At 37.0% G+C, this 26,293-nt stretch overlaps 1 protein-coding gene across 1 annotated transcript; it reads right to left on the bottom strand.

Moving 5' to 3' along the window:
• Positions 1–26,293, bottom strand: PTAC16 (plastid transcriptionally active 16). Its single transcript, XM_089798648.1, has 5 exons — positions 25,805–26,293; positions 1,547–1,984; positions 1,060–1,128; positions 855–913; positions 1–582 (listed from the first exon to the last, which is right to left on the bottom strand). The coding sequence occupies exons 1-5, from the start codon at positions 26,249–26,251 to the stop codon at positions 60–62; spliced, it is 1,536 nt and encodes a 511-aa protein (XP_089654774.1). The 5' UTR covers positions 26,252–26,293; the 3' UTR covers positions 1–59.

Raw genomic sequence — 26,293 nt, 5'->3', positions numbered from 1 at the left:
TATGTAAATTGGAAATCTTTTATTAAAAGATACAGTGAACACAAGGTTGGTAAAACAAATCAATCATCATCCACATATATGGTTTCTTGCTTAAATAAGCCTCCCAGTATCTTGTTTACTTGTAGTGGTTGGGACACTGCCACAACTCCATCCTGCTCCACTGCTGCAGAGTTTTCTCCCCCTTTCACCGTGACAGCCTGAACATCAAAACTTTCAGATTTTGCTGTCTTTGCCTTGCCTTTCACTGTCGAAAGTAAAGTTTCAAAATTCTTTTCAGGCTGAGAATTGGAAGATTTTATGACTTGGGTTCCCGTTTTTTTTCCAAACAAGTCTATACCAAATTCTTTAGCTCTTCCTACAAATAAGTCAATTGGTGCAGTTCCAGCCACTGACTTGACTTGGTTAGCAAGTTGAGTGGCTTTAGCTTCTTGTTCTGCAAGCCTTTTTGCTTCTGCTTCCAGCTGGCTAACAAGCTCCTTTGCATTGCGTTCATTTTCTGCAGCAATTTGAGCATCTTCCTCAGCTTTGGCCCTTGCTTGGGCCTCTAAATAAGCTTCTTTTCGTCCATCTGTTGGAATAGCACTGTCATAACATCACCAAGCATTAATGAATCATTATATGAATTAGTTATTTGGGAAAAAGAACTAGAAAGTGCACCAAGAAGAACAACACTGGTGTTCGTAGGTTCCTAAAAGAGGTCAGAATGAGTCTCAAATGCGAAGTGTCATACCCCCAAAAGCCCTCAAAGGCAACTCAAAGCTAAATGCCAATAAAGAAACATTTTAGAAATGAAAATCTGAAATCCCACACTGATGTACTCAGAATATTATGGACAACACAAAATATATCTCTACCTCAAAAGTTCACCAATTGGCCTTGATGGCGCAGATGGATTAGCTGCTACTTCAACAGTCTGCCAAAATCAGGAGTTATTACAAGTAGAACAAGTTTCTACCCATAATCCTTAATATATGTCAGTTAACACAGGTAGAAATTCGGAAATAGAAAAAATATGCTTCCCAATATTTATGAGGATTTTCATAAATGAGAGACGAACACCTTATTCTCTGAGATGGAAGTGTTTGAAAGAACTTCAGCAACAACGCATGCCACTTGAGTCCTTGAAACCTGTCCATGTAAGAAAAAACAGAACAATCATTAAACATACTAGTATACATGCACATAAAAGTAAACTCATATAGATTAGCAGAAAATTTATTTGGTGGTACAAAGTCATTTCTACAGAGATTGTTAGGCCAACAGATACATTTTCCTCGGGGAAGATATAATGCTCTTGGGAGCCTTTCGTTAAGCTTTTCTCATGTTTTAATTAAATATCAATACAAATGGGTATTACAGTATCAAACAAGAAACATGGAATTGGAACAGAAGAGGTTTACAGAATAACAAATTGATGTAGACAGCTGGGAAAGAAAACCATTGAGAAGATTGAGATTGACACTAGATTAGTCCATCGAATATTTTGAAATTGGCAAACAGTTTGACCTTTAACCATGGAATTCAATGCTGAATTTGCACTGATTACTTTGTCTTTTATGTCTGTTTTTCCTTCTGTCTTCAGAACAAGGTTGTTATCATTGTTTGAAGCAAATTCATCTATAGAACTGGCCTTCAGAATCGTGTAACTCAAGTTCATTTCCACAATTTTGTCTATGAGTTCTGGCAATGAAATTTCTGACTTCCCAAAAATATTAGTGAAAAATGAAGAGATTCCATCAAGAACGTTTGGAGATATGCCTTGAGACTCGTAAACAACCACCACATGCTTCACATTTGCTATCTTGGCTGCTTCAATAATGTAGAAAGCATCATTTGTGGTAACTTGAGAACTAGGACCGTCCTCTGAGGGTCCTATGGATACCACTGCTTTGCTGGCATTTCCTATAGCTTTAGCAGTGGATTCTGCATCCTTGATATCAAACTCCACTGCATTTAGACGTCTGACATCCTCTGCACCAATTATCTGCACCAGAAATCGGGCCAGAAAACCATAAATATTAGCTCAAATCTGCCAAGAAAATTACAGCATTTTAACTAGTCAAGGAATTGTTCTTTGTGCTTAAAAAACCAGTCGGTTTAAACTGTTAAAATATGAAATTCTCTACTTACCATTATTTAAAAGCTCTTTCCTTTTAATGGATCATATCATTTCTTTCACACAAAAAGATTTATAGTTTTTCTTTAACAAAAGAGTTATAGTAGACCACGGCAATTAGGGATATTTTTCAAAAACATTCACCTTCTTTTTATATTATATATCAACATGGTAATTAGCAACACTTAAAAATTCTACAAAATGATTGTGCTTTAAAAAATGGCCATGAATGACAGAATAGATGAAATTAATAATGCATAGACTCCTACCCCTTAGTTGGCCACACATCTTGGAGGTCACCAGGTTATGGATGCTTCAAGTTGGATCAAGAGACAAGTTATGGACAATAATGGAGAGGGTTTCTTTAAAAGTGATAAAATGAAAACAAGGTAGGCTAGGATGCAGTAACTGATTTCGAGCCCTAAAGAAGATACACATTTCACGTGGTTGTAAATAGATGACTTTGGGTTCATGTCAATTTAGCAACATCCCTCATTAATATGAGTAAAGAAAATATTTTCTGGAATAGCTAAAGCAACAAGATGGGAAGAATTCTCATTGTTTATTTGCTTTTTCAACATCACTTAAATGTAGTCTCAAAAATAATTGGCAAAAAAACTAAATGGTTTTTGCTAATTTGAGGTTTTGGCAAACTTGTAGGAAGAACGTATCTATCTGTAAATCCAAACTAAAGAGAAACTCAAAATAATGGGTCATTGAAAAATACAGAAAGAAAGCATTTCAATCATTATGGAAAAGCAATTTTTTTGCAAATGTTGCCCTGACTCAGGGTTTGGCTTAGAGGAATTCCAAATGGGCTGCCACAATGACATATAAAATTGACATCACAATGATCACATCCATCTGATATGATTTGAATATGAAGTTTGAGGTTAGGCACATGTCATGCGTTACTTTGGTAGAACAGATGCCTCTTATACTTGCCATCTAAACCGAAAGGAAGTTACAGTTCGCAATTATACTCTCAATAGTAACATCAATTGATTACTGAATGTTCAACTGAAATATTTCTACAAATCCTTTCTGATACTTTCCCCTGCTGAAAATACAGCAGTGCATTCAAAAGGATGCACTTGCATTAAAAAGAACACTTCCATTAAAATATGGCTCTTGCTTATTTTTGGGCATTACCAATTGCAACTTCCCATGGAACCATGTTTCAGTGTCTTGGAATGGGGGAACACAAGGGTGGGAGCACATTTGCAATGAAGCTAGGATATCTTAATTTTTTTCCTTTGGTGACTGATTTAGATGTGGGTGCATTCTACAAAGTTATAAACCATTAGGGTTAGGATTAATGGCCAGAATATTTACACAATTACTTAAATTCTCTTTTATAAAAACATTTTTAAAGGTATTGATTCAGGGGACCACTGGGAGATTCTGCTGCATTATAAAGATGATGGCAAGTCTCCTAGAGGTTCTTCAGATGGCCCTACATTTCCCTGAAGTCTCCAAAGCAGTGGGTTGTCCCAAAAACATACCCTATTTGAGGGGAACTCCACATTTATAGGTGGTGGCACTGGCAGCATCTTTGGGGGCATGGAGTCCCTGTGACCTAGAGACATCCCCATGCAAAAACTGGTGGGTATTTGTGGGTATGTGTCCTTGTGGCATTACCACAATGCCATAATGATAGAACAGTGAAGCATTTAACCATTTCTATAAATAGGATATAGAGGATGAAAATTGTTTGGAGATCAGGAGAATTGGTGCCTCAAGGGATACGTTATTCTGTATAGCCCATGGAGAGGCTCTTTGTATGTTACCATTGATTTCCTTACTGTCCTTATGTTTAATACCATAGCCATTTTTTGTGGCCACGGACAAGGTTCTTATCTTAATAGTATTGCTGATTTGCTTTCATTGTCCTCTTCTGTTTTATGTTAAGCTATTATGGTGTTTTCCTATAGTGTTAATTAAGTTATAAGTAGTTGGGTTGAGATGACCTTAACTTTCAATTAAGTCGTATTATCATTATTATATTTTTATTTAGATAATTAAATCATCCTAGGTGTCATAATTAGGCATCTAAGTCAGCCTGGGGGGCATCGAAGGTATATGTAGGGTATATATAGGAGATTGTGGTTAGGTTTTTATCACCATATTGACCCTTATAATCTTATTGAAGACTATTGATACCCCCTTGAATTGGATTAGGAGGTTGTGCCCTTGAGGTGACATAGTATTATCAAAGTATTTGTGACATATTTATTTGGTCGCATTTTCACACATTGCCCCATAGCAAATGGGGACCCCAGTTTTCTTTCAGGTTAGTGTTTAGAGGTCTTAGTGTTAATCTCCAGTCTCTTAATGGGTCAAGTCCTGGGTTTTCAATCAGGTCCAGGGATGTTGTCAAGACAGTACTTCAATGTTTCAACTAAGAAGAGTGGACAAGGTGCCCTCACAAGTGTTGTAGCTAAGTGTTGGTCTTCAACTGAGAGCTAAGTTCCAATAGTGTGAGTTATTGGACATGGTGGAAGTGCAATTGGATACCTTACCTAGCATAGAAATGATTGAGCTTAATTTGCTCCTGGTCAAATTCAATGCATTGAGGATAGAGAGAAAAGAAAAGGGAATTGCATCTTGGAGTTTGGTTCTATGGATTAGCTCAGTAGGTGCCAACCTTATCTGTATTCTGAATGGCTCTTCCTCCTTGTGCCACATGTCAGCAATAAAGCAACCAATCATTCAATAGTTAGTTGTGCTTTCGTAATAAACCCCAATAAGGGATCTATCTTGTAATCTTGGTCGTTGATGTTGGATCAATCTGGACCATTGGTTGTCTTTAAGCACCTATATAAACCCTTCTAATTTCATTTGTTAAGAGAGATTGACAAGACAGGCAATATTAGATAGATAGCTTTGGCTCTTAAGAATAGAAAGGAGAAGACCTTGTTGTAAGACATCGGGAAATAAAAAATTGATTTCATTAAAGATATGGTAAATTTAAGTTTATTTCAACTTGTTGCATGGTACTCTTCAAATTTCTCAATTGTTGAATATAGTGCTTTGATTGCAACAGAGAAAAGTAATGGTGTTTGATGAATTTTCATGGCTCATAATTTTTGCATCTTGTTGATTATAAGTTGCAGTGTAAGGTTAGCATGAGCCTCTGTTATATGGATGCTTAACTATGATCATTGAATGTGCATTGTTTACTATAATGGTATTCTTTATTATATGAAGATTCTTTGCATAACCCTTAGAAGATTGCATCAGTTCTTGAATTGTCGTTGGCAAAGCAAACTTGGTTATTTTGGAATTTGTCCACTAGAACACTGTCCATTGATATCATTGTCCTTGGAGTAAGCTTAGATCCTTCTAATTCTTTCCCTTTTATTTCAGTTTTATCCAATTGTGTCTGTTTGAAGAAGCATCACGAGATTGCAATATTTGATAAAGAACTTCCAACCAGCATTGCAAAAGAAGTAAAGAACAATTCAAATACCCTTTGTGTTACCAGTTGTTGTCAGGTTTCCACACCATCAACCCATTGCAAATTGGGACCGCTCTTTTTTCTTGGCAGTGGGGTATTTGTCCCTGATAATCCTAGTTCAGTGGCAATTTTCAAGTCTCTAAGAGTTAATCTTGAATAGTTTTGGCTCCCTAGAGAGTCAAGTTAGCCTGGGATATGAGGGAAAAATGCTCATGTATGTGGAACTGAAAGTCAAGAGATTTTTTTATCAACTGAATTGGCCAAAGTGTAAAAGGATGGAGTGAAAGAAGAGATGAAGTTTAAACCTTAAAAGAAACACTGATTGAAGTGTACAGATTCCTGAAATTTGGATGTCTAAAATTTTTTAGAATCTCCCAAAATCTAGAATCTTCATCATAACTACCATGAATCTAAAATCACTCTCTAACATCCTAACAGTATTTATATAAAATCAAGGTTGCATGGGTACTCGTACCCACACCCCTGGTACTCGTACTCACGCACCCAAGTACTGGGTACACGTATCCCACGTACTGGGTACTCAGTGGAGAGCATCATAGCTAAGGAACTTGATTAAGATTCTGATTTTTTTTTTGTTTTTTTGTTTTTGTATTAGCTTGTTGTTTATCAAACTTAATTCAATACCAAATCAGTTTGAAACTTTGATACTCATTAACAATAAACTTTATCACTGTTCAAGTCATAAGTTTATCATTTGCAATATGTCATTGTTATATGGTTTAGGATCTTCTTGTTCATGTTTAAAGTCTGCCTCCTTTGTTATGCATCTAAGCATTTATCATGTATTATTATTTCAAACATATAGCAAATCTGAAACTGAAAACAGTACATTACATTTGCAAACTTTATCACTGTTCTTGTTTTGAAATACCATTGTCATGACTCATAATTTCAGAACTTTTATAAATATAAAAGTATAATTTTTAAATAATTTTGACATACCCAAGTACCTCCGTCCCCTATTATGAAAAATACTTTAAACATTCAGCAATAGCATACGTATATATATATATATATATGTATATATATATATATATATATATATATATATATATATATATATGACTTATGGCTCATATTTTCAAATTTCTTGTTTTGAATGCTCAATGTCATGACTCATGACAGATATTTTGATTTTTATATTTTCTATAAAATATTTATTATATAGAAAAAATTAGGCATACACACGTACCCTCGCCCTCTATTTTGAAAAATATGCATATCCGAACCCGTTCCCGTACCTGTTCCCATTCCCGTACGCACGTACCCATGCAACCTTGTATAAAATATAACTTTAGGTATAAGAATGTAACTTAAATGATATATTTTATATAATTATTCTACCTTACCTTATTCATGCCAAAATTATGACCTTGGTCATTGTCTATGCACCTTATTTTGTCTTGATTTTTGCCCTCTTTATTAGGCACATGCCTTCTTGATGCTAAATTTCCGACCAGCCTCCTAATTCAGTCTTAAATCCACTTGTTATTTTACAAGTTTGACTAATTCGGTGTCAATTTCCAGTTGCAATTTTACAAATTCGCTTAAGTTGGTGTAAATTTCCACTTGTGATTACAAGTTTGCCTAATTCGTTGTCAATTTCCACTTGCAATTCTCTAAGTTTGCCTAGGTTGATGTGAATTTTCACTTCACATTGGATGCACTTCCCTAAGTTGGGTCCGATTTGCACTAAATGAGTTTTAAAATTTGCCTAAGCCAAGTTGGTTTCCACTTAATGTATGATGGCTTCTCCTAACTTAGTACTAGTTTCCACTTGATGTTTAATGGTTTTTCCCTTAGTGGTGGTCTTGACTTCATTCATAGTGGTTTTGCCAACGTATATTTTGATTTCCACTTTTCACTTTAAGTTTTCCTTAGTGAGTGGTTGTTTCCACTTTGCCTAACTCAATGGCGATTTCTAGTCCAAGTTGAAATCCCCCTTATATGCATCAATTTTAAGCATGTATTGAGACTAGGCCTTGGATCAATTAAAGAGATTGGGCTTAGGTCCAAATAAAGCTTGTAATTCAATACCCTGCCCTCATCGAACTTGACCAAAATATTTTAAATTTGATAAATTTTATTGGTCAATGATATGAGGTTCAATCCAACTACATTAGGGAATTAAATGATAGTGTGGACTGGAGTTTAATGTGATGCAGTGCCTCCCATGTTTGCATTTTGTACCTTGTTATATTTTGGTTTCAAGAGATACTTTGATATTCATGTTTGAGGACATTCAAGATGACCTAATGGTCAGATAATATATTTTGATTTACCAATATCATAGATGTTAGATCCTATGTTGTTCAATTTGATCATATCTGCATGATGATGTTTATTGATGTGACATGATACTTTATGATGATATCTGGTTATTTTGTATTCGAACATATAATTTGTTTATGGTTATATGGACTTATTGGATTTTGGATACTTTGATTTGATGCTACGGTTATTTACTTCATTCTTGCTTTGGGATGTTTTATGATGCAGTGAGTGATTTAAATAGATTATTTTAATGCGATGAACTAAATGGTTATTAATGTGATTTAATGCATTTATCGCTTTGGCTATATTATTATATGCAATTGCACTTGATCGTGTTGTGTAGTGTGCAAGATTTATATCCCCGGCAATCGCACATGGTGTTAGTGATTCAGCTGTTCTTACCTAGCCAATGTTGTCACTGTATTGGTGCAGGAGCACCTAGGCTAACCTCTACTAGTTAGTCAATTTTGGCTTGTACTTGACTCTAACCAAGTTAAGAAGTTAGTGTAATTTGGTTGAGGACCTTAGAAGGTCTTGTTTTATGTTGGCTAGGTGAATTAGTCACTAAGACTAAGGTCACACAAATAGCCTTTGTTAGTTGTCATTTAATTTCTTAATGTTAGGAGTTAGGGAGATTGAGTCATTAATATGTCTTAGGCCTAAGAATGGTTAATGGTTATTTTATAAATATGATGATCATGAATGATCTTGGATCCTCAGAATATGTGAGGATAAGAAGCCTATAATATAGGATTAAGGCATCTATCAAAGTTGCCAAGTGTTGTAAGAATGTTGTCATAACAGCATTTTGCACTTATTGCAAATATTCCATGCAACATGGATAGCCTTGGATTCCTTTGATTGTGGGAGGTTATTTTCGACCAAATGGGACCTAGAATGGTGGAGAAGACACCTAATGGAGTTATGGCTTGAATCTCCAAGCATTGGTTGTATATTTGTAAAAAAAGTTTTGAGTTAATGAAGTGCTGGAAAACTCTGTTTTTGAAGTGGTATTTCGGTTTTTGAAGGAACAGTCATACTTGAAGCCAAAAACGTGTTGATACAGTGGTTGAGGCGTGTTCTATAGTCATTTTGAAGACTTTTTCATTTTATGTGTTAAGGGTTTAGAGTAGATTTATCATAGTTTTCAAGTTGTTTTAGTTCAGGCCTTTCTTTTGGTCACACTGTGACAGATTTTGTAAAAATGGCTCCCACATGAGTTTCAACCATGGAAACACTGAATAAGTGGTTGAATATTCAAGTGGGGCCTCTGTACATATTGTATCTAAACTTAGGAATCATCATGAGCAAGGGAGCTAGCTTTATGATCAGGCCCTAGGCGAGTTTGACATACCCGATTAGAGGCTTGACAGGGGGAAATCAAATCATTTCATGTGGGGAATGGGAAGTACAGCACGTCCCCAAGAATTTTTATGGTAGGTTTTCATGTTATTCATCCATCCTAAGCATTGGGAAGTCGTACCAGTCCATTAGGATAGGTCTTGAGCATTTTTCATCAATCCTAGACAAACTGTCCTAGAAACTAGGCCTTTTAGCCCTGTTTCTCCTTGATATTAGGAAGGAGGCGTACGGTCACTTTGAGACCCAGAACCCTTAATGAAAGTTTTAAAACTTCCAAAAGGGTATCCAAATCAAGTTTTATTTTTCTGAGTTGTTTGGGAAAAGTTTACTAAAAAGGGGAAAAACGGACTGGTAAAGGCTACTAGAAATAGGCTTATTTTTAAGATCTCTTTTGATGAAATCTTGAATCTGATAAACCCATGAGCCAAGAACCTTCCCAAATCAGTCAAATGGGATGGAATATGAATGAATTCAATGTGAAGAAGGTTCCCACAATGAAGTTTGAAATTTGTGAGGTTTTAGTGGATTTGGCACTTAGATCCATCTAAGTGAAAGTGAGAAAGAGAACCAAAATTAAGGTGTGGATCATCCAAGGTGGAGTTTTCGAGGTGTGACTCTTGTAGTAAAGAGTGAATAGGATTTAGTTAATGATCTAATCCTATTAGGAGATCCTATAGAAGCATAGGATACTAGGAGATAAGAGAAATCTCTTGGTGGGAGTGGAAAACTAAGCCTAGGAGTTTTATCTTACACCATGTATGGTCAACATATCCTAATTAATTGATTAATTAAACCCTCCGGTGATTTATTAAATCTAGACTCATTTACATTATGTGATTAGACTCGTGAGCGTGTTTATGCATTTAGAGGTTCGCATTTGTCATGAAAGTTATAAAGAAATATTGTTAAATAGTTTTTGGGAATTTTATATTTGATTTAATTATTCTAATTCCCGGCAGCTTTGCCATAGTTGAATTCCATTCAATTGGAATTGCCCGATTTTGTCTGGGTTGAAAAAGGGTTGTTTTAGTGGGCTAGTTAATTTCCTAATACTATATTCCACTTTCAAAAGTGAATATATATCCCAAAAGGAAATTATTTCCTCACTTCTCACTTGCGAAATAGGAATTTGGAGAGCAAATTCCAAAGTCCTCTTTGAAGGATTTACTATTTCGTTCTCTATACGAGCTATGGGTGTGGGATTGTCGCGAGGTTCAGCTCGTTGGATCCAGCTCAAGGAGACCTTTGTTTGCCGAGATTTTCGGTGGTGACCATGGGGCGATTATTTTATTGCGCGCGTTCTTGTTTTAGTCCTTTTGGTTGCGAGATAGGGCTCTCCCGTTTTATTGTTTCCGCTCTGTTTTGGAGTCTACTTTTGGTAGTAAATTGTTTGGAGGCTGAGAACTAGTGTTCCCCTCCGTTTCTGCATGCTAGCTCTACCTGGTTAGATTTTTCGGTGGTGACCATGGGGCGATTATTTTATTGCGCGCGTTCTTGTTTTAGTCCTTTTGGTTGCGAGATAGGGCTCTCCCGTTTTATTGTTTCTGCTCCGTTTTAGAGTCTTCTTTTGGTAGTAAATTGTTTGGAGGCTGAGAACTAATGTTCCCCTCCGTTTCTGCATGCTGGCTCTACCTGGTTAGATGGGTAAGAGTGTTTCTAGCTTTTTGGACATGGGGGTTTAGGGTTTCGTGCCGCTATGCTGGTCATTTTCGCATGCAAACTCCGAACCCAAATTTTATTTGATATTTGTGACTTTTGTACCCAATGACATAATGGGTTTTAATTTCGAGATTTTTGGGCATTTTTGGTTTTTGCCTCGATTTGCGTGCCGCCCTGCTTTCTCAATTTTTTTGGCACTGTAGTTTGTCTTGGATCCAGATTATCCATAGGGGACCCTTGTATTTTTATTGCATTGGGATTCATGGCGAATCCATGCTCCTAGATATAGGCCAATTGAGTGATTTGTATACTTTTGTTTTATATGTTTCTCATCCAGCCCTTGTTGTTTATGCTCATTGTGTAGTTGGTGTGCCCACACACAAGCACGTGAGCGTACACTTATCGGGGTCTTGCGAGTCCCAAGCTCCTGGTTGCTTGTCGGTTGAATTATGTTCATTAGGGTTGGGTTGGGAAACTGCATTGCCCACAAGCACTCATCATGTGATGAGCATAGGTATGTAGGGTAGGTTGGTGAAGGGGCTTCTCTCATAACCCCGGGTTGTGTTCCCGACGAGGTATATGTAAAGAAGTTTCTAATAAGTGATAACTAAATAAATTCATGGGTAATTAACTAAGATAAGAAAATACTACGTACCTATACAGTTCCTCTGAAGGTATGTGCTCGTCGGCTAATCCGAGAGCCAAATTATCTACACGGCTCATCCGAGGACACAACACATTGGCCTCCCGAGGGAGTCCTGAGGGGAAAGGTTCCATATGATGTTGAGCTTGGGAGTCTCAAGCGATCTACTCTCCACTAGAGTCCCTACATAGTAGACCCATAGAGTGTCTAACCAGGACTTGTTATATTGCATTGTCTCATGATCTTGGTTTCAGTCCTTTGTATTGTTTGGCGTGAGTGTTAGCCATGGATGATTGTCTTGTGTGTTTGAGGTTGGATCACTATCTCCATCAGCATAGCAAGAGTGGGCCTACGGGTACCAAGTGGTTGGGAGGCGTAGCTACCTTTACCATTGCTGGGGACCGACGTATAGAGTTGGCCTTCCTCCATGTTCAGTTCCAAAGCTGGATGCTTACATGGTTCTCTGTATCTTCCGAAGTATATTTCCATGTGATTTATGTTATTTCAGTTCATAAAGATAGTTGATTTATGCACAGGTATGTTCACTCGAATGTTGCTTTCCGCATGATTACATTAGATGCTTGGATTAGATGTTATGGTTGAGATGTTAGATTTATGCGATCTTCCTTATGCTTTTGAATGTTTACTCCTCGAATATTGTGGATTCGGTACTCCTCAATGTGGAGGTTCTAACTCTTTTCCCCTTCTGATTGTTTGTAAGGTTGTTTCTTTGCAATCCTGGGCGACAGAAGTTCAGCATTGGGCAATACTGGAAAAGTATTGCATGCCTCAGAAAGAAATATCGTGCAATACTGGAAATTATCACATGACAGTAGTAAGTTCTTTTGTGCAACATTGGTGAAGTATCGCACAGTAGTAGAAAGAAATATCATGCGATACTGGAAAGTACCGCACGGTAGTAGTAAGGTATATCGCGCGATACTGGAAAGTATCGCACGGTAGTTATAGAAGTATTGCGCGATACTAGAAAAGTATCACCTTGTAGTATTGTACAGTGTCGTACAATACTGGAAAATATCACTTGGATTCTTTGCAAAAACTTGCTTGGGCAAACAGCAGGTATCTCCAAACTTGTTGGTTGAGAGTCGAAGGGTGTTTTGGATACCCACTTGGGTTGCGCCCCTTCCTAGGTCTTGACAAGTCAGAGATTAATGGTTCCTTGTTTGCGTAAACTTTCATAGTTGGTTTTGGACATGTCGGTAAGTAGTGATGTTTGGAGATTCGTTGGATGTCTGGATTGCTTGGTTAAGTCTTTCGTTGCGATCTTTTGATCAATTGCATGTCGATGTTGTTTGAATCCATGCGTATTACTTTTTTTTAAAAACTATTGGCTTTCATTTATCCTTGTTCCAAGGATCTCCGGGTGGGGCATTACATGTGAAGCCACAAATTAATGACAAAAAGCTGTCAGTTGAAATAATGAGCATGGTAATTTAATCAATTACATGGAATCAATGATGGGGTGGTCCAGTTTTAATGAAAGGGAGGCCTAAATTAAAAGCACAATTTGATTTGAAATAATCTGAATGGGCTGGAATTTCATGAGCTACAATTTTAACTAGTTTACGCATGGATGCTGATTTCTTATAATTATAGGGGGTGATTTTAATGCATAAATTGATTAAAATTGATTCTTGGTTAAGTCGGTCTAGGTGGGGTTGTCATGCCTCTTGGGGTTGACTGTGACATAAAATAAATCACCTCATTTCAAACTCAAACCCAATAAAAAAATAAAAACCGCCGAGTGTAATTCAATGAGAATGACAATACAAGTCAAAATTGCCCAAGTAGTGGTTAAAATCCGAAATTGTAGCAAAAGCCAAAATTGTAGGACTCTGAAATTGTAGGAGCCCAAGAGAGAGGCAGTTTCCACCATGCAAATTAAAAGTCAAATTCGATCAAACAAATGGACTTCACAAATCAAACTAGTGGGAGATATTGTGCACATCTAAATTCAGAATTGAGGCAATGAAGGGATCTGTGTGAATCCAATGCATAACACTAAAAAATCATTACGGCAAAATCTGAATTGTAAGGAGTGAAATTAAAAATATGTACTGAAAGTTGAAATCTGAAATTGTAGAAAGCACCCTAAGGGGCTCAAACATTCCCAGACCTGAGTTCCAAACTCAAAATTTTATTACAAACACGGTAAATTTGGTTTCTTGTGGCAATCCATGGATAGTGGAAGGTTGTGGATACATTTTGACAAAGATTTTTGATGAAAACTGTGGTTATGATCATATTTAAGTTTGAAGTCTAGGAGTAGAATAGCTTTCTAAAAGCTTAAGCCCTTTGTTGTTTGGAAGAAGTTGAAGCAATTGATATCTATTGATTTAGTAGTGTAAGTTCCTTTGCGATACTTGGCATATCACATCATTAAAACTGAGTGAAAGTCCACAGTAGGAAGAGATCTTGGGGTTGTCTCATTTGATCATACAATCCATATACATTGTTTAGCACAGAAGCATCCTTATTTAAGAGAGAGATGGAGATTTGGTGGTTCATTTGGAATACTAGGTACTCAAGTCTACATGTTGTAGTCTCATAAAACTCACATGAACACCAAAATATCACAACCACCATTAAGCTCTTCCACACGTCAGAACATGACATAAAGAACCTTGATGTCACCCGTATGGTCTTTCACAATCTTAGCATACACAGGATTTAGCTCAAGAGAGTATAAGATACCTTGATATTTTTATTCTGCATAGATGTAGTCATAAAACACTAGCCAACAATTTCCTATTATATTATTCTATCATGCAATCTTTTTCACTACAAGTAATATCAAAAGCATGACCAATGTAATATCCCCTTTTTGAAATAGGACTTAATAATGACTAATAATGATAAAATTAAAATATTAAAAAAACATATTAATAATATACAATTACAAGTTAATTAAAATTAATGAAAGGTTGAGGAGCATGCCATGAAGAGTTGTGCCTCCCTCAAACGTACGATACAAAAGGGAGAATAGTGCATTTGATAGGGAAAGGGGGAAAAGGAGCACAGGAATTTAAGGTAGGATTAATAGAAGAAGAAAAGAAGGGGAAGAAGCAAAAAAGGAAAAGAGAATAAGGAATTATAGGAATTAAGGATGGATTAATGGCAGAACTTAGAAGAAAGAAAGGGGAAGGGAAAAAGAAAGTGACTTCCAAAGGGGCAGAAATGATGAAGGATTGTGATTCTTCCAAAGGGTGGTAAGTGTGAAAGGTTGTGATCATTGTAAAGGGCAGAGACGAAAATGCAATTCTCCCCATGTTGGAAGATACAAGGGGGAGAAGATTTCAATTGTGGAGGACATCCAAGAGAGATCAATTTCGGGGAATAATATATTATTCACAAAGGCAACAGTGAAAAGTGGTGACTCAATTCTATGAAAGGTGGTGAGCCTTTTATACAATAATTTATACAGGAGAAATAATTCAAAGCAATCAAGGAGATCAAGTAATCATCCAAAATCAAGCCTATGCATCAATCCAATCAGCATAAGCATTCATCCAAAGTGTAGTGATCAGCATCCAAAAAGTAGTGAAGTCAGATCTGCCTAATTTGTAACAGCAGACTGAAAGGCAAGATTAGGGTAATCCCAAAGGGGACATTACAGGTGGTACTGTGGTTGATAGAACTTAGTCAAAGAGCTATAAGGGCTCTAGAAAGAGAAAAGAAGAAAATCATGGTACTTCAAAGGTGAGTTCTCAATTCCACGACCTCTATAAAATGAAAAGCCAAATGTAAAAGGATGTTTTTGAAATAAATTTTCTGAAAGAAAATGGACTGGTCAACATTAAAACAATTCAATTTGGTATTGAAGCACTTGGTTGAAAAATAGAATATAAGACAAAGGAACATGAAGTAAATTTACAGATCACAGAGATAGTCATATCCATACACAATGTGTAAAAGTTCATAGAAACAATTTATTTGGAATGTTTTGAAGAAAAATTCCATAACATATGACAAATGATGTCTTTTTGCAATTACAAACAAGATTTAGGATAAAATAATATAACTCCTGTGAAAGAGGCAATGGTGAAGACAAATGCAGTCCACTACAAATCCAGAATGAACACAACAGCCTCTTTACAATCAAACAGATTTTTTGTAGGCCGGGGATATTTTGAATGAAAAAATGTTCATTTGGAGGAGAAAATGGAGTGTTGGTAGCTGATGTAAAGACTCAGACCCAGATGTTCATATGGAGAGAGAAAGAAATCATACAATTCCATAGAAAAATTATTTAAAACAAATGGAAAAGGATCCATGAAGAAGGTCTGCAAATTGACCAAGTCAATACTCCATGACTAGTCTCTCTCATAAGATTGCTAACTTGAGGGGCAAATTAAAAAAGTAATAAAATTATAATAATTAAGCTTAAGCATTATGTCAGGGACCCCCCTTGATACAAAATGATGCTGAGCCTTTTTTTGTCTGCACAAGAAATGAGAATCATGGCCTGGTGAAAGAAAAGAACCTTCATCAGTGTGGGGAAATGAAAGAGAGAAAATGGGATGTAGGAACCTCTTATCTCATCTTCTTGAACAAATTAGAAACAAAAAAAAACATCATCCCAGGGAGCTAGGACTTAAGAGTAGCTTTGAGCATAAGGAAAGACACTAACAATGCTCCACTGCCTTCAAGAATGAGAGTATAAATCCTTGCTCCAATGAGGCAAATGAGAAAAAAAAATGCAGAATTACAGTATGTTTGCAAACCAGAAATAGTGATCGAAAGGTTTTCCTAATATAGTTGATGAAGTTGGTAAAGTTTAGCAAGTGAAAAGCTTTGAACTTTTAAAGATTGAAAATAGAAAGAGCAGCAGCAGAAATAATAATAATTGCAGCATACAAGACAATTATGCATGCTAAATTATATAAGGCTTAGCAGTTTGAGTGGAGGAAGACATTTTACTATTTTACAGATTGATACCAATAAAATGACAAATTGTTAAAAATACAATTCTAAATTTATGCCATTTGTGGAATAAAAAGCAAGATAGATTGCCCCACGAGATGGATCTGGTTCTTATTGGACGTTCTTGCTTCTTGTGGGCTAAGAGACAAATTGATTACTCCATGAGATGGATTTGGTCCTTCCTGGGCACTCCTGCCTCTTGTGGGCCAAGGGATAAGTTGATTACCCCAAGAGTTAGATTTGGTCCTAGTTATACGTTCCTGCCTCATATGGACCTGGTCCTGGTTGGATGTTCTTGCCTCTTGTGGATAATGTGATGAATTGATTAACCACGAGCCATTGAACCTGATCCTTGTTGGATGTTTCTGCCTCTTGTAGGCTAAGTGATGAATTGATCACCCTAAGAGATGGATTTGATACTGGTTGGACCTTTCTGCCTCCTGTAGGCTAAGTGATCATTCAATTACCCTAAGAGATGGATCTGGTCATGATTGGACGTTCCTACCTATTCTGGGCTAAATGATGAATTGATTACCCGAGAGATGGATCTTATCCTGGTTGGACTTTCCTACCTCTTCTGGGCTAAGTGATGAATTGATTGCCCAAGAGATGGATTTGAACCTGGCTGGACTTTCCTGCCTCTTGTGGGCTAATTGACATTTTGACTACACCAAGAGATAAATCTATTCCTGGTTAAACGTCACTTGTTCTTGTTGGATAAGTAGTGAATTGATTACACCAAGAGATGAATCTGGTCCTTGTTGAAAATTCCTGGCTCTTGTGTGCAAGATGATAAATTGATTACCCTAAGGCATTGAACTAGTCATAGTTGGACAATCCTGCCTACCTATATTCATGTGTATTTTCCCTGTTTTCATTATGCTTTGTGTTTGCATATATTCATGTGTATACTAAGTGTTTTATGTGTATGCTTCAAGTCTGCATATATTTATCTGTATACTTCATGTTTTTGTGTGTATGATCTATGCCTGCAAATATTTATGTGTATACCTAGTGTTTCACATGCGTATGCTCCATTCAGGTTCATATCTGATGTTTCAACTCCATGTGTGTTAATGATTACTATATGATTAAAACAGAGATTGCTTGAGAACAAGCGATCTTAGGTGGGGTGGACAATAATACCCCCTTTCTGAAATAGGATTTAATAATAACTAATAATAATTCATTATTAAAATATTTTAAAATATAATAATATAATATTATTACAGGTTAATTAAGTTCAATGAAAGGACAAGGGGCATACCACAAAGAGTTGTGACTCCCTCAAACATAAGATATAAAAGGATGGCAATTGTAGAGGATGTGCACTTGGTAAGAATGTCAACACCCCCTTTAGGCTTTTATAGTAGTGACGATAGATCAAAGGAAATTTTAGATCTTGTTCATTCTTAATTACATGGACCAATGTGTGTGGCTCCTTGAGTGGATTCTTGTATTATGTAACCTTCATTGATGACTATTCACAGAAGTTTTGGATCTACTTCTTAGAATCTAAGGAGTCTGAGGAAGTCCTTGATAGATTCAAAGAATTCAAGGCTCAAGTTGAAAATATGACCGGAAAATAATTAAAGTGCTGAGATTATATAATGTAGGAGAGTACACCTCTGAAGGTTTTTGAAATCTCTGTATTGAAGAAGGGATGAAAGAGGAGAAATATTTTCCTTATAATCTTCAGAAAAATGGAGTTGCCAAAAGAAAGAAGAGATGCATAGTAGAGGCAGCCAAGACTATGATTCATTATCAGAATTTACAGAGTTTCGTATGGGATGAAGCTTCCAAAACTGCAGTATATGTTCAGAGGAGAAACCCTCATCGAATATTGGAAAAATGAGCCCTGAGGAGGCCTTCACAAGTGTTAAAACTTAGGTTAGTCACATAAGAACATTTGGTTGACCTGTTTTCATTCATGTGCCCAAGGATAAAAGATTAAAAAAAGAACCTTCAAGCAAGAAGGGCCTATTCATGGGATACAATGAGTCTTCAAAGGCATACAGAGTTTATATTGCAAGATAGAAACAGATTGAAATCAGCAGGGATGTCACTTTCAAAGAGGAAGTAGCCTTCAAAATATCCAAAGGAATTCATGTGGAGATAGACAGCAAGGATCAGGAGATTTCTTAGGATATGGACATATCTTGTAATCATACCCCTAACATCTAGAGTGAGTCTAACGAACTAGCTCAATCTATTGATCCAGTCAACCCTATAGAACCAACTGATGGACCTAGAGATATTGTCATAGGTCAGAAAAGGCCTCTATGGGCTTGTCAGACTATGCAGGAGACAGAAAAATATGCTACTCCTCATGGTGCTTTTAGAGAAAGAAAGAGACCTCAAAAGTTCCCAGGTTATGATGAGTCACGTCATTGGTTTTGTGTAAGAATCCCAATCAGTTCGAACTCCGCAAACACTGAATTCTCCTCACTTTTTAGATGTTTGACATTTTGTCAAACACTTTGCATGAACCCTCTATCTGTCTTTTATTTTCAGATTGTATTTGCTAGCTTGAAATAATTTTAAATGAAGTGTAAATGCTTGCAAATGATTACTAAGAAATCTAGGTAAAGAATTGGAACACAAATGTAATCCTTTTTAACCATTTGAATGCATATATATGATGTTTACATGTTAAATGTGTATCTACAGCCAATAGACATTTTTACTAACAGTTGGCATGAAATCTGAGGGCCCATTTGGTTGCAAGCGTAGGAATTGAGAATTAGAATAGAAAATTTGAATGAGAATGGAGAATGAAGAATAGGAATGGAAAACTGCAATCCGATCTTGTTTATCCCTTGTTTGGTTATGCAAGCTTAAATTGGAATAGGGTTAACTTGCAATCGGCGCCATTGGAAAATCGCTGAAATATTTGAAAATATTTCTGAAGATGCAATCGGCGCCATTGGAAAATTGTTGAAATATTTGAAAATATTGAAAACAGAGTTCCAGCGCTCACCCCAGGTCAAAGCAGATTTGAAAATTTAATCAAATTTGAGAAAGTTAAAATGAATGCAAGAATAGCAATTCTAATTACAGGTATTTTTTGGAATGGACAAAAGCTCATTTTGGGGCTAAAATGAGAATATGTTTTCCTATTCCCTATTCCTATTCCACGCACCAAACAAAGAATACAAATCATATTCTAATTTCCTATTCCTATTCCGGTTGTATTCCAGCAACCAAACGGGCATGATTTATTAATAGAGAACCTGGATTGCCCTTAAAGTTGGATTTGTTGTAGCTGAGATAAGGAAAACTCCACACCAAGAGTAAGAACCATAAAATGCAGCCCAAGGTAGGAATACAGATCGGCCTATAAGAGATCACAGGCTGAATTTAAACAGTCCCAAATACCAACTGTCAATGCTGCCCGGCAATATGATGTTGTACAGATAATATGCGTCAATTTGTAGCAACCTTCAATTCACCTTCAAGCCACAGTAGAAACAATAATGAAGACAGAATGTGAGGCGTTCTAATCAGCAAACCTTTTAATAATAATTGCAACAATTAAACACCAAATTGGTATACTTCAGCACCAATTAATCAACCCAAAAGTCAGAGATAATCCTTCAGCCAAAATTAGAATATTTTAATCCATTATACCTCAGCAGTGGATAACACAAATAATTTCACTTCTCAGCCATATAAATCCCAAATACCAATTGTCAATGCTGCCCAGCAATATGATGTTGTGCAGATAATATACAACAATTTGCAGCAACCTTCAATTCACCTTCAAGCCACAGTAGCAACAATAATGAAGGCAGGATGTGAGACGTTCTAATCAGCAAACCCTTTGATAATAATTGCAGCAATTAAACACCAAATCAGTATACTTCAACACCGATTTAATCAACCCAGAAGTCAGAGATAATCCTTCAGCCAAAATCAGAATATTTTAATCCACTATACCTTAGAGTGGATAATAGAGTGCATAAGTCACAATCTCAGATCAAAACCATTATACTTTAGCAATGGAGTTGATAATTTGTAAATTCGGAGATCCCTTCAAAGACAAATAATATCAAATAGACAACTAGATGATCTATTTGCTTCAAGAAGCCACCTTTTATAATGCACTTGGCTTCACCAACACACCATTAATTAGAAGCTTCCATTAAATTTTTTTATTAAATAATATTTTCTAGCACAAGGCTTCATGAAGACACTTTTCACTTAAGAGGCTTCAACTTTTAAATATACCAACTCCTTGCCCTTTTATATTTAATACTTATGTAGGGTTATAATTAATTAATAAATGGCCCCTTCCAATGAGGACTCAACCCTCAACTTAAGTGATATTATAAAGTTAAATTATAACTTTATAATAAGTCATTTAATGATTTAGTAATAATTTGGCCACTAAAAATATAATAACCCCCCAAATACTCATCATTTAAATATGTCGTATGAAATAGAAGTCACACATATTATTTCTCCATGAGACCAAATGCACTTTCCAAAAATAGAAAGAGTCCATCTCAATCAACACTCAACTTACCATAAATAGTAAGTACACAAAACTAAGCCCAAACGAAGTCCAATCTGAGCCAAACGAAGACTAACCTATGACTTAGTAAATTGTGAAGATAAGACCCTCCCAAGCCAAGCCACTACCTCAAAAGACTCTCTATCCACAATAATAGGCTAATCTCTCAAACTCTAATGCTAGCAAAAATGGGGACATTACAGTCCTCCCTAAGATTGCTTGTCCCCAAGAAATCCAAGAGCAAAATGAACATCACAGTCCACTTGGATCCGAAGGGTAGAACTATGTACTATCCCTTTTGTGTACAAGCAGCTCATGTAGCACCACCACCCAAATAACAAACATCAACATCACCATCTTCTGAAAACTGACTCTAGGCACTGATGAAGGAAACAACTCAGTGGAACTCAACCCAACTAAAATACCAACTCTATCCACACTTGAGTCCCCATCAAATTAACACTCACACCCAACTGCATTGTGGAGATGACCAATTCTAACCTCTAATAAATTGTCCTAGGTATGTAGATAATGCAAGTGGTCTAAGTTGCAGCTCTCAATCCCATTTGAAAACGATGGTGCTAACCCATCCCATAACGAATGGTATGAAATTGGAGCCAACTCACACCAACACGAGACCAAATGCTCTACTTGTGTGTCAAAAGAGAAGTGATGCGCATTGCTCAGAGTGTAATGCCGATAAAAACTCTCAATCTTTGTTAAGGGCTCATTAGTATCAAACTTGGAATCAAAAGATGGCTCCAATCTCCGACTCCAAACTATCAGTCAGGCAACATCCTAGGCAACCCTCTCAGCAAACCCAACCTCAAAATCCATGTGGGGAAGCATGGTAGATAGAGGCTCTACAATATTTCCCACCAACCTCTGAATAGCATGAGAGCTTCCGATGAGAGTACTCTCAAACACTTTGTATGAATCCTTCTGCACATCCGAACTCTCCAAAAGATATTCCATGAAAGACTATGTACAGTAGAAATTATATGTGGAAGTGTCAACTTGCTCCCCCACGACCCACAGCCAATCCCTATCAAAATGTGGCACTACTAGCTATCCAATGGTATCAACTGTATGAAATGAAGAAATAGATCCACTTCTAGCAGAAGGAAGCAAATCACCATGCGAGCTCATCTCCATTGATGCTCTCACCTCCTCTGTACCTACTACACCCATATGCTGGACGAATGTGTCAGCCACATCTTCACAACCATCAGCCCCAATTGTAGAAGCAAGCTCACCACCAACCACAATATGCAATTGAATTGGATGTGGGGTTGATGTGGACCAAACATGCTCCAACTCCATGGTCACCTCATTCAATCATGACTGTGACTCCCGAAGAGCCAACTGAGTACACTGAAGAGAGTCCACAATCAACTCAAGCTCTTGGGTGAGCTTAGCCACATCCTTCGCTTTCCCTAACAACATCTCATAACAAGTGCTACCCCACTCCAGAAGGTAATCCCTATCAGCAACTAACTGAGAGTAACTATGTTTCAAGATCCTGATAGCCTCTCAAAGCGCATGAACCTCTGCTAGGGAAAGACTACTATCATCGTGCTCATCTAACGGATAGCATCATAATGCTCAAGCATTGAAGAAATATCACTTTCACTCACCTTCAACTGACTAGTCACATGATGCCTTTGTAACCACTGCTTCCTATGCAAGCTCTTTATCTCACTAACTACACTATGATAGGAAACTGAATCAGAATTGCCAACTACAAGATCACTTACAGCATGTGTGCTACCAACCTCGTACACATCTATAATCGAGGTACAACTACTCGGTACCTCAACCAACACCTCCTCTAAAGAAGTAGAAACCCTCATTGTATTGCACTCCTCGCATGACTCTACTTCCTCAACAGAAAGTCTCTGTAAATCCTGATCCTGAGACCCATCCAAAACCTCCTTGGAGTCATCACTTAATAGCTAACAAGGGGTATCATACCCAGTGCAGCTCATAGCATCATCAAATGTATCATTAGATGTGTCTATACTATCTGCATCTCCTAATAAAGCCTCAACTATTGACACCTAATTTTGCACACATGACTCAACGTCAAGCTGTAAATCAATAATGCTAGAGCATGAACCTACATCTACTAACTCCGTTGTATCACCCAAATCACCAACATCACAATTGGGTGACTCCATACATGCATCAGTCCCACCTGTGGAAGCAACTGCCTCCTACCCTAGAGCAACACTACGACAACTCACATACAAATGTCCAATAATAATTCCCTCCTCGAGAGAGTCTGAACAATCAACAACAACTACTGTCCCAATAGCACCTACACCATCCACAACTCTGGAATCCTCAACCTACTAACCCTTAGTGTTGTCCACCAGTAGCAGTGACACATCCACATGTCTCTGCGTGGCAATTCCATCATCAACACTGTGGATAGGACTAGTAGGTGTTGTACTAAATATAATACATTTGCATCATGGACACCTGTTGGGAAAAACTCAAGCTTCCTTCCTTGCAACCTCGATGTCGACCTTCTAAATAAAGAAACCATATACATCGCTGCCCTCTCAACTATCTTTGGTTCTGACAAGCTCTCCACCAACCTCTGTTGATGAAGCTTAAGTTTCTCCATACTCTCCCACAAAGCATTCATTTTCATGCTAACTTACTCATTACTCCACCAGCTTCTAGAATTACCAGTCCTCCTATGTTTATCCATGGCTAGAAAATGCTAGAATGCTGGTCACTCCAAATGTAACAACAAATCTGAAAATAAAATAACTTTTCTACCCCACAGGATGGCAGGAAACCACTCTAATACCACTATAAGAACCCCAATCGGTTCTAACTCCACACACTGAATTCTCCTCACTTTTAAGATATTTGACATTTTGTCAAACACTTTGCATGAACCATCTATCTCACTGTCTTTTATTTTCAGATTGTATTTGCTATCTCAAAATGATTTTAAATGAAGTTTAAATGCTTGCAAATGATTACTAAGAAATCTAGGTAAAGAATTGGAAGACAAATGCAATCCTTTTTCACCATTTGAATGCATAAATATCATTTTTACATGTTAAATGTGCACTACAGCCAATAGACATTTTTAGAAACGGTTGGCATGAAATCTGATTTATTAAATAGAGAACCTGGATTGCCCTTGGCGTTGGATTTGTTGTAGCTGAGATAAGGAATACTCAACACTAAGAGTAAGAACCATAAAATGCAGCCCAAGGTAGGAATACAGATCAGCCTATAAGAAATCACCCAAGGTAAGTGATTTCCTAAAATAATAGAACGTAGCAATATTAATTGCCAAAGAGAGTATGCAACTTCATCAACTATAAATTGGCAAAACAACTGAGCTTTTTTGTCTACCTAGACATAGAATTCTAGATCATGATTTGCAAATAGTGGAACTTTCAATTGCTCTGGGAAATACAATTGTATTATGCTCGCCATGGAAAATTAGTAATCTCATGATAGATTGTTCAATATTTTCCATACACATGGCTGGAGTAGTCATTGTTTTACATGTCCAATGGCACGATGCTTTGGGTGCAATAGAAATGAGTTTCTAGGAACTATTTGTACATTTCCACTCATAGGATAGAAATTTTGAGCTCGAGGGATTGCATGTAAAGAGTCCATCGATGGTAAGCTCACACCAACTGTAAAAGATGTCTAAACTAGATAAGGATAGAGAGGCAATCAAAGTTTATTGCATCATCTAATTTGTAAGCAATTACTAGTTTGTGGATTATGTCTAAAAGATGGCCTCCAAATAAGAATTATGGTCAAGCCCACCAATTACCAAAGAACCTATCACCATCCATCATTTCTCCCTTACAAGGACATGATGAGGTGATATTAGTAATGATCATATTCAACACTAGCAAAAAAACATAAAAGTCAATCTTGAAACACTAAACATTGAAGTTGGAGGGGAACCTGATTTCTATGAGCCTTATAAGGATTCACATAGGACTAACAATGTGTCATATAAGTTGGAGCTACCTAATTCAACAAAGTGATATCTAATTGCCTTTATATCTACTTCTACAAAGGCTAATGAACACAAAGTTTTATCACACTATTACCAAAGCTAGGGGAAGAATTAAGAGCAGATTTGTATCCAGAGTTAGTACCTCAAACAACCACAGAATACCTCACATCAATGGAAGAATTGGCCAATCAAATATGCCACTTGGGAAAATGAAGGTTTTGTGTAGAAGCATCTACAATTAATTCGCATGAAAGACAAGGTTATGAGTATCTGACTTGGGGTTACCTTAACTCTTAATAGATTCTGTTATAATTGCTTTTTCAGATTTAGATGTTTAGGTTTCCTAGGTATTATAATTAGGTGTCAGGTAGTTGAAACCTAAGGCATTAGTAGAGCATACCTGGGAACTTGTAGTTAGTTTAGTATCATCATATTGAGAATCATGTTCTTATTGAAGAATATTGGAGATATCCCTTCAAAATGGATTAAGAGCACCAAGTTGTTCCATTGCACTTAGTAGCGACATTAATGGGTATTTGCAGCTGTCGTGACTTTCTTGTTGAGGCAAATCCCAGCAAAAGCTCTAATTTCGAATTAGCCCAAATACGGAATACGTTGTATTGACAAAAGCAATTCGCTTTTTTCCAAAGAAACCTCAATTCTTTAGCTCGCTTACTTTCCCAATTGCTAGAATTCAAAGCTGTAATGACATAACTACAATCTGAGAAGTTTCTGCAGTGTCAAAATAGGCCCTTTAATTAGCTACCGAGGATTAAGGCGGCAGAGTATTGCAAACTAACCTTATACTGAATGGCAAATTGCGCCAAGTCTTGAGCAAATGAGAGGTCTGTAACACCAGCTCGCACAGTAAAACCTTGCCGCAGCAGCATTTGTGAGATCCTGGCACCAAACTGACCTGTCGCACCCGCTACAAACACTGTTCTGGCTTCTTGCTGCCTTGATTTACCCAGCCCGAAAGGATTTGATTTGTTACTTAACACTAAAGATGATGATTCCTTTACAAGGGGCTCTGGATCCTCGTCCTCACTCTTCTTTTTGAAACCCCAGCTGAAATTCTTCAAAAATGAGGATTGCCGGGCTGTAACTAGTAACAAGCTTTTTGGTTTTTTCCTTCTGTGAGCGTTGTGATTTGGAGGTACAATTACATTTTGTTTATGGGCAATTTTGTGTGAGTTGCCAAGTCGGCCTGAAAATGGCGACGTTAGAGTTGCCATGTGTGTGGGCATGGAAATGCCGATGATAGAAATGAAAGACAATTTGGATGAGTT

Source organism: Cupressus sempervirens, chromosome 8, assembly GCF_028749045.1.
Source record: "Cupressus sempervirens isolate cs-2001-9-10 chromosome 8, ASM2874904v1, whole genome shotgun sequence".
Taxonomy (NCBI): Eukaryota; Viridiplantae; Streptophyta; class Pinopsida; order Cupressales; family Cupressaceae; genus Cupressus; species Cupressus sempervirens.
Note: the sequence above shows the minus strand (reverse complement) of the source record. Positions and strands in the feature narration are given on the sequence as shown.